Here is a 14953-nt window from a genome sequence, read left to right as displayed (position 1 = left end):
CACCATTACAATGACTGAACTTTGGGCTTGTAAAGGTTGCATTGTGCCTGCTGATTCTGACCCTGGGAAAGTTGATCCCCAGTTCCAGATCAAAGAAGTGATTTCAAGTATCAGGGAGTGGATCCCCTGGAACCAGTTCCAGGGACACAAGAGCTGATGAAGCCCAAACCTGCAAGTTGGTAGCCACAGCTAAAGTCTTGCAGCAACCTGCCGCTGGGCATACAAAATGACCGATTCTTGAAGGTCAAAATTTGCAGTCAAGTCTGCTGGACCAAGGAATGCTGTCAAAGTCTGGATTTGTCCACCAAGAGGGTCACCAGCCCAAACTAAATGATTTTTTCCCAACCACAGTGCAAGGAGACTACAAACCCAGCATCGGCTGGCCAGCTATTGCAACAAAGAGAACTTTAAGAGATCCCGATCTCTGTGGCCAAAGTCACTCCACACTACTCATGGACTGAGGACTCACCACAAAGAAACACTTGTCAAACACACCTGAACCAGAGCACCCTTTCACATCTTTACACCTGAATTCTCAGGTTCAGAACCAGTCCAATATAGTCTATGGCAATAATCATGCAAAGATTGGAACTTGCCTTAAAAATGCATTGAAGCCCAGGTAACTGCCAAAGTATCCTCTTCGGCCCTAGACTTCCATCCGATAAGAAGTTAGTCACTCAAGCCATTTTTTAGGTTGTCAAACTAACTCTATCAAAGTTTTCAAAAATTTACAAACTTTATGTTGACAAATGCTTGTTTCTGCTTGCATTTAAAAGTATTTATAAATTAAAAAATCTGTATCTCTGGAATCCTCTGGTGGATTTTGATTATCACGGTCTCTAAAATACATAAAAAACACTCTTATTCTATTAATTGTTGTAGTGACTAATTCTTGTTGTGTGTCTTTCTTATTTCCTTGTTTGGTGATGTTAAATGCTTAACACTAACTTCCTTTGTCAAGCCTTGCTGCTCGACGTCATTGCTAGCCAGTATTGGGCAAAGGTGATACAATTGAGCCTGACTGGATCCAAGACAGTTTTTGCAAGTGTATATCACGTTAAGGCCCCACGGCCAGATCATATACAAAACCATATCCCACCTACACTCCAGACCTTTAACTAGCTACCAATAGACAGACCCTCATCTAACAAGGGTCCCTGCATCCCCTTAGAATGTTCTGTTGCAAGGGACCTCCTTCATCCAAGTTGATCTTCAGTTATTAATGGAAGGGAAAGCTTTTTTCTTGACTAGCCTCGAAAGATACACACTGGTGTAAACCCATATTCTTCACAGGCCGCAAACCTTTAATTTCTCTCACTACAAAGGTAAGAAACATCGAAAGGCATAGCCTGACAAGGACATGAAGCTGCTCCTGTCTTGGCTATCATTGGCAACCATAGGCATCCTGGAATTCCCATGGTAATAACAGCCACAGCAGAGGCGGCATGGGCTGAGCTTGAAGGTCTATGATGTAGCACAGTTGCACCATAGCAAAGCTAAACAGGTGATGCAATCAGCCTGGAGTGGCAGCTGGCATCTTGGACTTCTTCTCGGAGTGAAACTTCATGCTGAGTTTGTAGGCCACAGTATGGCAGGAGTGGCAGGGTTGAGTCCGGCACTCACCCAATAGCAGGAGGAAATAGAGCAGACAACCTAATTGACTTGACCTGATCCTGACATCTGCTAGACAACCAATGCAAGTGGATCGCGAGAGGCCACCACAAGGAAATATCAGAGGCCCTTGAAGGCAATTAAGAAAGCAACACAGTGGAGTGTGTAAGTGTTAGAGAGGGAATGAGTGCCCTGGCCAGGACTCAACCAGTGGCCAGAATGATGCAGAGGCAAGAAGAGCAAAAGAGTGTGCAGAGTTGGCATGTCTGAGGAGCAAAGCACAAGAGTGGCCATGCCAAATGCATGTCCTCAATCATTGGGGAGTCTAAGCAAGCACCAGAAGGTGCTTAAAATATCAGATAATTAAAATAAGCACTCTGTGGGAAATTAAATGACAGTAATGCGCACTTATACACAGCCTCACACCAGCAGCCGGTGAATCCAAATACTAGTGCACCACGAGATAAAAACCTCAGTGCAGTGTCCAGGCTATGCGCATCTAGCACAGACAATAAATGAATCCGCTCATATGTGACGGAAGCTGAGGACAAACCAAAGCTCATCTGCTTAAGTATGGATCTAAAATTACTCAACTCATGGATGCAGCCCACCCACAGCTTACTCCCATCCTGTAGGGGTGGCTGTGAGGAGGAACGGAGGTAGCCTGGGAAGCATCTCGATCACAAAGTAGATGCAGACCCTTTAAAAACTCTGTAAATGCAGTTAACGCTTGAACTACTCATGACGCCACAGTAGAAGCCAGCCATTGATAGCAAGATAGAAGCTAACATGGCATGAATGGTTAGCACTAAAAAGTATATGCTAAACCAGAAAAGCATAAGTGTCCACAAAGGTGAAAAACACTGGGTATCTGCTAGATCTTCTTCTGGTAGACTGGCAGAAAAGACCCCTCCCATTCCCATCACATGAGACTTCCTCCAACTCTGCCTGTCCAAAATAGAAACCGAAGAAGCACTTTCAGGGTTTGCTATTGGTATATCTTTACCCACATTTCTCATTCTGTCTTGGTGTGTCGACAAACCCTCTACTTGTAATAATTGGCACGCCCCTGTGGTAGTTTCCGGATGTACGATACCACTACTACTTTTCAATTGTCCTATTGAAATATTCAACTGCTCTATCTTTGTGTCCATTATGCAAAATTTCTTATCCATAAGATCATTGATCTGCATTAGCATTAACCCAAATGCAGATTCTAGTGTAGATACTATAGAACACTCTTCTGATGGAAGTGAATGCATACCAAATTCTGTTTCTGTCTGTTTGCTAACTGTCTTTTTTCTGAATTTCAACTAGTTCATCTATATGGTGATTTGGGTTTGTCATAGGCCCAGACCCCCCTGTTTTCTTTGTTTGAGGTTTCCTGAGACCAGTAATTTGTCTCTGCTTTGCCCGTTGCTCCTTCTCCTTAGGCTCTTCTGTTACCCTAAGGGAACAAAACCTAGTTGCCATGCCCATTTTACTTGAACCATCTGGCACATCAGTTGAGTGACAAAAGGGTGGAACTGGCAGGGCAGGTGACCTTGGCTCGCTATGAACAGTTACAATGGGGCTTATTCAGAACGGCAGTGGTACAACATTGGGATTAGGTGGACATGTTTGTCTATGTGTAGGAAATTTGGCGGGATCAAGCGACAAGTACCTCTCTGCTATCTGTAATACATGTGTTAAAAGAGACTCAGCTCTAATAATAAAATCGTCCAGGATGCCAGCAGCACCTTTATGACTACTCAAACTTTTGTGACCTTTAAGCTGATTTGAGCTAACAAAACGAAAATTTGCACTTGGTAGTTCACAAGTCCCAGTCAGGAGTTATGTAGTCCTGTAACCCTGGCAATAGGCTTACCACACAATCTGATATTGGGATGACTCTCAGAGGGGTGGCCCAGCCCAGCCTCCTCCAGTCACTGAAGTGCAGACGGGCCCGCCCTTGGCCCTAGCTTCACCGAGGCGCGCCCGCACAGCGGGTCCTGCAAGTTGTTCTTATACGCCCCCTGGGCGCTCAGCATTAGTCGCAGCGTCTGAGCCTACTGGCGCCAAGGCAGAGATTTCTGGGGGTTGAGTCCCCTTCACAATCCCACAGTCAGGTCAATTACGTACTTGTTCATATGTGTACATGTTGCTATCTGCATGTACATGTACCTACATTGTGCTTTTACAGGTGCATATGAGAATTACGTAAGTACAAAAGTTCAAAGCAAATTCATGGTCAAAACAGTTCATGTGTGGGTGTGTGCATGTGTTTGTATATGTGCATTGAACATTGGGGAGGTACTATAGCTCATAAGTAACAAGTCTTATCCCCTCAATAGCTGATCTGATCAACCTCTGTATATTCTTCCTTCAGTGTTCTGCATTACAGTGTGTGTGCATGCTTGTGTGTGTGAGTGTGTGGGTATCTAGAACCTATGCTGTGGGGACCAGCTTGGTCATCACAACGTTGGTTATTCTTGTAAGCACTAGACAAACACTATCTTTTCGAGTTCTGGTGCGTCGTGATGACCTTTCCCAGTAGTCAATTCAGGTACTTTCAATGAAGTGTTTCAAAAAACTAAAAGGGGAGTTAGATGTGCCTCAGTCTTCTTTATAACCCACCCTACTATCAACGTGTTTAATCTAGTGAGAACAGCATGTGTATGTGTCTGTGTGCGTATGGGTATGTCAATGTGTTTGTACAACTGTGAGTGTAATTGGGTACCTGTGAATGTACAAACGTAACTGTGAAGGGGTGTGTGTTTGTGTTTTTGTCAGTGAGTTCATGTAAATAAACATGCATATATAAGTATGTGTGTATTCATGCATTTGTGAGTACCGAAGTGTGTGTTAGTGTCTGTGTGTCACACACACATGAGAGTAACCTACCAGCAAAACGACCAATTCCTCCAAAGTAGATACAGTTTTTCAACTTCCCTGTGCATTTCACAGTTCCTGAGGGCTGGCAGCTGGTATTATTTAGATCAAGGCAAGCTTCGCAGTATAGTCCATTTTCAGTTTCATCTTGGATTGGAACTGTGAAAAGAGAAAAGGAGCAGTTCATTTTTGAAGTTCCCCATTTAAATTTGTTCTACCAGACTGGGGTATGTGCAGCAAAATCTGCTGCAGGTCAGGATGACAAAGAAGAAGTGTCTTGTGTTTTGGTTTCACCTTTGCACTGTGTTCAGTTTGCATGAGCTTGTTAGAACTTTAAACACCATTTTTCCTTTTCTCCTGCCTCTGCACACGACACATCTTGTTATAAAAGCTTTTCGCCTAGTTAGGTATTTTGCTTTACATGAGAATAACATGTTTGCTTATAATATCAGCCTTGCTGGGTAAGCTATGTCTGTACAGTGAGTGCCGAGGCCTTCAAGGTTATTTCAACACAGAGCTAATTGTTTGGATTGATCAGCGCACAGAGTAGATATAATATGGATGCAGCTGTGGCCAACTTTGGGTTTAGGCGCATCTAATAATGCAGTGCATGCAGCAGGAGACACACACTTGATGTATATACATATGCAGAGAGTTGGTGCAGGAGATGATGTGATCTATTTCTCCTGAACAAAAAGGTATGGGATCGCCCTTCTAAACCCAAAGAGACCTTCTGCAGATATAATATAATATACTAGCTAGGGAGGGTAAACTGAGGTTCTATTTAAACCTTTTTCCTTTAGAATTTTAAAAAGCTTTCACCCTTTGTATTTTAAGGAATAGTAACCATGCTGTTAACCTTGTCCCTTATAATATGTTTGCTTGTAGTAGCTAAGATACTGCGTTTGAGAACACTGCATTAGAAATAAACATTTCAAACTCGCAGGTGCCCTCATTGACTCCTCGTTCTGGGTTGATATGTTAGTATAACGAAAGAGTGTTCATGTGTTCCACATTTCCTGAGGTGTTCTAAGTCGTGTTCTGGGTTGTCTAATCATTGGGAGTCGGTAAGAACCAATGAGACACTGATTGCTAGTCTGGTAGGGGATTTTGGATACTGAGGTGAGTTTTGGCACACCCTAATTCACTGAGGTTTCAAGTCTCTATGCACAGTTTTGTATAGGAGCAGAAATCCCTGCTACAGAAGGATTGACAAAACTGAAAGTACCAGTTTTGGTTATTTTAATGATAGAGGAGTAATTAATAAATGCATTAGAATTAAAAATGGATAACTAAAAAGGTAGTGAACTGGTTTTACTATATGCTGTTTGATTTGAAGCCATTTAGGTAAGTTTGACGAAAAAGGGTCTTGGGAGCATAATGTACATTGTTTAATAAGAAAAGCTTTGCAGGCCGGGTCGGCACTAAGCATGGTCATTGTGTGCAGATGCCCAGGGCCGGGTCGTCATCCCTCCGGCTTGGGGCCCGCGCCAATGCTACAGCTACAACCCTGCAAGTGCACCACCTCAGGAGGCCCGACTCCCCTCGCCTCACTGCTAATGTGTAGCAAGGGGATCCTAATGGGAGGCAGGCCCCCATTCCCATTTGCCAGAAGACACATTCCTCAGGTTTTTCCAGCAATTAGGCCTCCACCCCACCACACACGCAGAGGTGCAGTGGGAAGAAATTGCCCGTCTGTTCAGCTCCCTGGAGTCTTAACCCCCTCTGGAGAGAAGCAAACCTCACACCTTCTGCCTGTGATGAGCTGTTAGGAGGTGCTTGAAGGTGGCTGAGAGTGAGGGTCTGCAGCTTCAGGAGCAGGGACATCTATTCAGATGCAAACCTCCCTGAATGTATCACCTCTATGCAAATTAGAGGGGCCTCACATATTCCCTTCCTACTCAAGGCACCAAAAATCATAGAACTAGCCCTGTTTGCAGGCATTATAGAAAATTCAGAAAGCTGACTCTAACTTGTGATTTACATGTTCTTAATTTATTGAATTTGATTCTAGGTGATTTCTTGTTTCATAGAAATTTGAAGATAATTCTGTCTATGGTCTTGATGACTGTAATGGGAAAATGTACAGGAAGCATTGAAAGCACATATAATATTTGTGGAACAATGACCATTTTAAAAGTGCCTATCTCACCCTATCAATCTAAGTGAACATATGACAATCTATTAAGTTTCTCTTTGATTGCATTAATAATAAATGCACAATTTGATAATATGCAGTTTCTTACTTATTTAGAGAACACATTGACAAGATATGTTATTTTGTCATTGCACCATAAGATATTAAAAGGATATCTAGTGACCAAAAGACATTCATTGAGAACATTTCTAGTTTATAAAGAATAAGAGAATAATCAGATATTACACTATAATTATTTAGAAGTTTTAGTATAGTTGGAATAGAGCTGCCAGGACTATTTACAAATAATAGAAATTTATCAGCATACGCAGAAAACATACACATCTCTTTTCTAGTTTTAATTCCTACATTCTCTTCTGATTTTTCTCATGAGAAGAAGAGGTTCAATAGCTAGCAATAATAGCAAGGGTGATAATGAGCAACATTTTCTGGTGCCTCAATATAATGGAAAAGAGGAGGAAAAGTATTGATTCAAAATTATTTAAAAGATGGTTGTGTCTAAAAAGCAGCAATCATTTTTCTAAAATGATCACCAAATTGGAAACATCTTGTAATAGAAAATAAGGATTGCAAGTTAACTTTATGAAAACCTTTGCAACATCTGGAGCAAGGAGGCTCATAGGATCTTAGAAATCTTTTTTAATACATAGCAAGTGAGTCTTGTATCATTAGCTGAATATCTTTTATAAAAGAGCTCTGCTCAACGTTGATAGTATCACTGAGCACTTTAACAATCCAGTTTGCTAATATTTTGTAATCTTAATCGAATAAGGAAATAGAATAATAATTATATATTATAGTGGGATCTCTATCAGGTGTATAGACTAGTCAATTTGTTGCGGAACCTAGAATTAATTGCAATACAATTTCTGTGAGTGGATTCTTATTGAAATTTTTCCATAGCAAACGATGGTGAAAAGTCTACCATTCTATCATGGTGCGTTAATCCAATATGGCGGACTTTTCAAAATGGCTGCATATTATTTGAGATACAGGGTATAACTGTTTATATGCCCATGTGTGGTATCATTTTGTATGTTTTTAGGGATGGGAAAGTCAGAAATAACATAAAAAAATGATTCTGAAGACCATTATATCAAATATAAGCCGAATATGTCAGATAGACAAAGTTTGCATAATTTTTTTGTTGACTTATATGACAAAGTGTGAATGAACGTAAATATTATAGTTAATTTTTTAAATCAAAAGTTTGCTATTGTTTGTGTTTTGTTTTTTAACTTTATTGTTATTGTTTGTTTTTTGTTAATCAAAAATGTTTCATTTATGTGTTACAGGTTCTTGCGAGTTGCTGTGAGATACAGTGAAAATGGACGTAGAAAAGTGCTTCATTTGTGATGTGGTGTTTCAAGAAGATGACAATGTATCTGTACTCACTGAAAGAGGGGTTAAAAAAACATGCAAGGAGAGAAAAATATCTAAGTTTCACGTTTGTGTTGGGCAGAAAGTTCACAAGAAATGTAGAGCACTTTTTGTTCACTTGAAAACTCAGTTCCAGGAGAAAGAATCAGATCCCACAACCTATTGTGTTCTACGGTCGTGTGAAACCCCGTTTGATTTTAGATTTTTTGTTTTCTGTGGTATAAAGTTATGTTGATACTTCAGGGAGAGGAAAAAAAGGTGGTTTAATGCATGAACAGTTGAATTCAAATCATCAGTTTTACAAAAATGCAACAATCGCAATGATGAATGGGCAGACACAGTTAAGAGACGCATCAAAAATGTGTCTGATTTAAATGCTGTAGATGCATGCTACCACAAACTGTGTACCGTCAATTTTTATACTGGAAAATGTATTCCCGGGCAGTTCACTGATAACCCTCCAATATCTTCAGGTCGACCAGAGGACTCAGTTCGCCAGGAAACATTTCTCCAAGTAGTTAAATACATGGAGGAAAATGATGAAGAACTAACTACTCTTAAAGAACTTGTTAATAAAATGCGAGAATTAGTGCCAGAAGATAGCGGACCATACAGTTCGAAGTATTTAAAACAAAAACTCAAAGAGCATTTTGAAGATGAAATCTTCATAGGAACAGTTGCAGGGACTGCTGATGTCTTTACTTTTAAAAGTACAGCTGCTCATGCATTGCAAGAGTACCACAGTCATAGCCATGAAGATGTTGAAGAGGATCGAAACAATCTCCTTATGGCAGCTGCTGAAATATTAAGAAATTATATTAAAGACATCCCTGTAGAACCAAAAATATATCCACCCATTGAAAACATGAGTAGTGTTGACTATAATGTGAGCTAAATTCCTGATTCATTAAGGCTCTTATTATGAGTTTTTGTTACTGATAAAACCAACAGAGAAAAGTAGCTTCTATAGGACAGGCCATTATGCAAGCTGTGTGCCCTGAGTCTTAGTTGCTCCGTTGCAATTAGGACTGACAGTTCAATTACATGACAATACAAGCTCGAGATTTGTAGTTGAAGCAGTAAATCATATGGGATTCTGCAGCTCCTATTCAGAAGTTCTTCGTTTTGAACGTTCAGCTGCAGCAGAAAGAGGAAATACTATACATGTCCTTGAAGAACCTTCAGAAAGTCCTCCCAAATTTGTTCAATATGCAGCTGATAATATTGATCACAATAATATTACAATAGATGGCCATGGTACTTTTCTTGGGATGGGCACAATCGCCACTGTGACTCCAACTGGAACATTTTCAACGGTCATTAAGACGGGGTTTTACACGACCGTAGAACATGAGAAGTTGTGGGATCTGATTCTTTCTCCGGGAATGGAGTTTTCAAGTTAACAAAATGCGCTCTACATTTCTAGTGAACTTTCTGCCCAACACAAAAGTTTCTCTCCTTGCATGTTTTTTGAATTCCAGTTACTCTTCTTTCAGTGAGTACAGATTCATCGGCATCTTCTTGAAACACCACATCACAAATGAAAAACTTTTCTACGTCCGTTTTCACTGTATCTCACAGCAACTCGTTAGAACCTGTAACACATAAAAGAAACATTTTTGATTAACAAAAACACAAACAATGCCAACAAAGTTACAAAACAAAACACAAACAATAGCAAACTTTTTATTTCAAAAGTTAATTGTAATATTTACGTTCCTTCACTCTTTGTCATATAAGTCAACGAAAAAATTATGAAAACTTTGTCTATCTGACATATTCGCGATTATTTGATATTATGGTCATCAGAAACAATTTTTTATGTTATTTTTGACTTTTCCGTCCCTAAAAACAAATAAAATGATACAACACATGGGCATATAAACAGTTATACCCTATATCTCAAATATTGGGCAGCCATTTTGAAAAATCCACCATATTGGATTAACGCATAATGATAGAGTGGTAGACTTTTCACCATCGTTTTCTATGGAAATTTTTCAATAAGAATCCACTCACAGAAATTGTATTGCAATTTGTTCTAGGTTAGCCCATTCTTTGAACTAATTTGACTAGACTAGTAGGGAATACATTTGTCAGAACAATTTTAAATGATCCAGATATTTACCAAACGTCACCAAATTCTGTAAAAAGAGGTAGTAAGTAGGGTGTCCACTGACTAGAAAAAGCATGACCAAATCCTGTAGGTATTCCATTAGAAAGAGGTACCAATTTTAACTGGCAAATTAAATTCCTCCATAGTGATTCCAGATTGTGGAAGAACAGGTAAGTTACAAGCTTGTAGAAACATATCAACATCAATAGAATTACTAAGATCCAGTATATATATATAGGGTTGAGTGGAATGTTTTTAATTCATAGATAATATGTAAGGCAGCTGGTATAATGTTGCGATTGCTATCTTTTATGACATGTATTTGAGTTTTATCATTTTGTATATGTATGTAATTAGCAAGTAATTGTCCTGCTTTACTTTAATTTACATTAAGCTCTGCTTTTCCATTAGAAATGTTATAATCCTGTATGCTTACTAACCAAATGAAATAATTTAATAGCAAAGATTCTGTAATTTCCACTTATATACATTGTTGATAGATGAAAAAATAAGTTTACATTTGATTATTTTTTCTAGGTCTACTCATTTGGTGGAAGATTGTGGTATTGTTATACCTCTTATTTATGCTTTAAAGCCACCCCAGCAAGATTATCTTTGATGTTGCACTTGTATTGCTACACATATAATAACCTTCAATAGAAGACACTGTCTTTAATTTATTAGTATAATTTTAAACAAGATCAACATTCATTCTCCATTTAGAGGTAGATGAAGTAAAGTTGTCAACTTTAATAGCTAAATATATCATTGTGTGGTCAGAAATATCTATTTGCCCTATGTTATGATAAGAAATTAAGAAAAACAAAGGTTTTTAAAAGTGAAGAGAGAATTACATTGGGGGTATCACAGATGCGAAAATAGAAAATAATGTAAAGTCTTTCTGTGTAGGAAAATTAAGCCTTTAACAATTGATAGGCGTATTGTTTTTGAAAAATGCTTTAAACATACAAGCAGGTATTAGAGATTTATTGAGTAGACGATCTATGTAATAGAACATTGTGTATTAAATGGAAATTCTCTACAATTAACAAAGGTATATTACTATGTCTAACAGCCTCTATGTAATAGATTTATAGAATGAAGGGCCATCTCTTGTAGGGCCAGAGATATTGATTAAGTGCAAAACAAAATAACCATTTTAACTTTAGCATATGCATATTTACCATCACTATCTAATCGTTTTTCTAAAATCTGCAAGTGTATTTTCTCAGAAAATAGATTGATAGACAAAGAGATAATTCCTCAACCCATCCTTTGTTCATATGAGCTAGAATCTTGGCTTCTATGTGTGTCTCTTGTAATAAAAAATATATAACTTTTCTGTTTAGATAAATACAAGAAAAGTGTCCTCCACTCAACATGTTGTTTCGAACCTTTAGTATTTAAAGAAACAATTCGCAAATTAAAGGAATTAGCCATAAGAGATAAGATCACATCAGAGATCAGCAAACAGAAAGAACTAATAATGATATAGAAATGAGAAAAGGTAGCTTTAGTGAAAAAAATAAAGAGAATGAGGCCAAAACAAACATAGAAAAACAAAGAGTAAGTATACAAATGGAGGATGAAACATTGAAGTACACATTGTTGTTTGATGGGGTGTGAGCCTTTCTCAAGCAAGATCCATAATCCTTGTCATGGTGAACCACGAGAAGTCACTAAATTACCCTGTGGTTAATCCTCTGGTAGCTAGCCACAAAGAAGTTAAGCTTAACTTCAAAGCAATGTGTAAAGTAATTATGCAGCACACAATGAGCAATAAATTGGAAACACAACACAAGAAATTCCCACATCAAATTCGAAAAATAGAGTACATTTTTAGAAATTATCTCACATAGAAAACAAAAAAAATCCAATCAGACAAGCCTGAATTATGAATTTCTAAAATTTAAGGTGAAAAAAGCTATAAAAAATGAAAGAGCCAACTGCAGATATTTAGACACCGGGCAAAGTTGAAATCTGGATGGAACTAAATGGGCCCAGTCTCCAGTTACCTTCAAACTTAGGAGATAGTTTGGAAACAAATGTCTGAGAAGTTGAAATGCAGTATTCGAAGGCAGCCGGTTGTGTCCGAGGAGGAGACATGGCCGTCGGGGAGCCACTGGACAAAGTTGGAAGGAGGATTCCTTTGTTCAGACAGTCCCTTGTTGAGAAGTTAACAGCAGGAGCATGCTGTTCTTCAGCTTCTACAGAGGCATCAGAGCTGATTTTCAATGGGACAAATATACATGCAGTAGCCTAAGAGGGCTCCACAAGGCAGGATACCCCCCTTCTGAGAGAAGCCGCTGAACAGGGTTTGCTGCTGTGGAGAAGAATATAGAGGGAGCTGCCGTAAAGTCAAGCCAACAAGTGGTACACCTTGAGGGAATCGACAAATAGAGAGGCCCGTCAGTTCTCAGGGCACTTTTATATTTGGGCTATATGGGCTATCTGGACACCTTTAACACCACTTCCAAGGGTCAAGAACTGAAAGGGCACCACTTAGACGGGTAAGGACTCGCTCTTCAAGGTCCAGTTGCAGGTCCTGTATGGCTGCTTCTGTCCCAGAGGCTCTGATCAGCAGGTTAGTTCATGGTTTTAGTAGAAGTAAAAGGTCAGGGCTCAATCAGCAGGGCAACAGGGCAGACTACTGGTGGCTCAAAGCAGGCTCAGGAAGCAGAGAAATCCTTATTGGTACAGAGTCAGATGAAGTATACAGCAGCTCACAACAACAGACAAGCCTCTAAGAGCCCTTCATCAGATCCAGAAAGTGAACTGAAGAGTGGGTCTGATGGTTCCCCTTATTATACATGGTTCCCTCTTTAAGGGGGAGAAACGTCTGGACCCACCCCCGCTTAGAAGTGTCTGGAATTTTCTGCCTCACTGACCTGGTCCCAGTCTGTCTGCAGGCACATTAGGCTAGTATGAAGTTCTTTGTGAGGTGAAGTATTTTGAAGATCAAGTGGGGTAGGACACCGCTCCACCTCCCCCCACCTCCTGCCTGAAATGGCACATTCATGAACACGTAGGCCCTCTATTCGATGACTATCTGGGAGCAAAATACAATGGTCAACAGCCACTCACACCTAGTCATGTGACCCAGGAACAGGCTGCAGGCCCCAAATGGTTAGGGCAGTAAAATACGAACTTTATAAAAGAGGCATTTTCAGAATTGTGACTTAGAATTCGACTTAACTATTGAAGGCGAGTTTAAATTACAAATGCTCAGATATCCAACATGACTTTCCTACCTGCTACCAATCAAAAGTTATCACTTATCAAATGTAATAAGGTTAGGTCACCTACTGTTATCATATGGGAGACGCAGACCTCACAGTAGTGAAAAACAAATGTAGATGTTTTTTACTACCAGAACATTTACATTTTTAAAGTACATGTGCAACTTCTTAAATAACGTTCACCCTGCCCAATAGTCTTTTTAGGGCCAACCTTATGGGCAACATGAATGTATTAAAAAGGGAGTTGTAGGCTTGGCAGAGGCATGAATGTGGTGTTGATATAAAGAACATCACATAAAAACCTTGCAGGGAGTGGATCCATGTAGGGATGTGTAGCGGCATGCAGGAGCAGTCCGCATGCAGGGATGTGTAGAGGTGCGCAGGTAGTGTATTCATGTAGGGATGTGTAAAGGTGTGCAGGTGCTGTACTCATGCTGGGATGTGTAGAAGCATGCAGGTAGTGTATTCATGTAGGAATGTGTAGAGGTGTGCAGGATTGGTAAAATTTAAAATCTGATTCTCTCGTTTTTTGATGAAGCTATGCCTCATCTATTTCTCACCCGTGCCCTGCTTTCAGCATGGCTCTATCCTTGACAGCGCATCTTTATAAACATGAGTAAAGAATCTAGTTTGGGGCATTGTAGGCTGTGTTCACATGCAGAGTCAGTGCAAAAGAACAGCTGGAGCCTGCACCGGTGGGTTATTAATAATCTACTTCCACAAATTGGCGCCCGTCGTGAGGCCTCCTCAAAGGCTTGCAGTCAGACTGGGGGAGGAGATTGCGTTGGTAAGATGAACTTTGCTGAGGGGTGCCCCATCTGAAGAGACTAATGTTGCTCCTGGTCCAAGGTGATTTTTCAGCTTTCCGACTCTGATCTTCCTGGCGGCTTCCGGCCTTGACTGGGGCCCTCGGATGACATATAAGGTAAATCTGTATTGAACTGGTTCATTTGGTTACAATTTGTTTGGTATTTCCTTGGAATTTATTTGGGATTTGCTTAGCATTTGTTTGGCATCTGTTCGGAGTCTGCTTGGAATTTGTTTTGGAATTTTGAATCTGTATTGGAACTTGCTATTTGTATTGACTGACAATTTTTCTTACAGGTAAAGTGAGAATATTTTTTATTTCTCTCTGTTTATAAGTTCTTTATATCTTATACTAGCAGCCCGTCCGACGTTGTTCGGGTATGAATTGCTGCTGGCCAGTAGTATATTGTTTTGTAGGATTTCGTTTTGATAGCATTTCTTATCTGTGACAGGCCTGTGAAACGCTCCGATTCACAGTGCACTGCTGATGCACTAAAGAGTGCGCGTTCAGTAGTGTGTGAACTTGAGTTTCCCTACTTTATTTTTCCTTGCAATATTATATAGCGCAAACTCGACAACATGGCATGAGCACAATTTACATTACAGAAGAACACATTCATTTGTGGTAGGCACGGGGAGAAAAAGCGATTTGCCTGGAATCACAGGATGTTGAGCTGATGCTGAGATTTGAACGTAGCTCCCCAGCTCTAAAGTTTGCAATTCTAGAACTTGTGGCGGGAGGTGTGTCTAAAAGTGTATTTTGGTGCTGGC

At 39.8% G+C, this 14953-nt stretch overlaps 1 protein-coding gene across 2 annotated transcripts in view; it reads right to left on the bottom strand.

The window, feature by feature from the left end:
- The window catches only part of LOC147700979 (phospholipase A2 inhibitor and Ly6/PLAUR domain-containing protein-like), a 221521-nt gene that overhangs the window by 15587 nt on the left and 190981 nt on the right, over window positions 1-14953 (bottom strand). For both annotated transcript variants that reach the window (XM_086928557.1, XM_086928556.1), the window contains exon 4: window positions 4495-4641. In XM_086928557.1, coding sequence (XP_086784683.1) covers window positions 4495-4641 — 147 coding nt within the window. The remainder of the gene's footprint in view (window positions 1-4494; window positions 4642-14953) is intronic.

Source organism: Lissotriton vulgaris, chromosome 7 (genome assembly GCF_964263255.1).
Source record: "Lissotriton vulgaris chromosome 7, aLisVul1.2, whole genome shotgun sequence".
Lineage (NCBI taxonomy): Eukaryota > Metazoa > Chordata > Amphibia > Caudata > Salamandridae > Lissotriton > Lissotriton vulgaris.
Note: the sequence above shows the minus strand (reverse complement) of the source record. Positions and strands in the feature narration are given on the sequence as shown.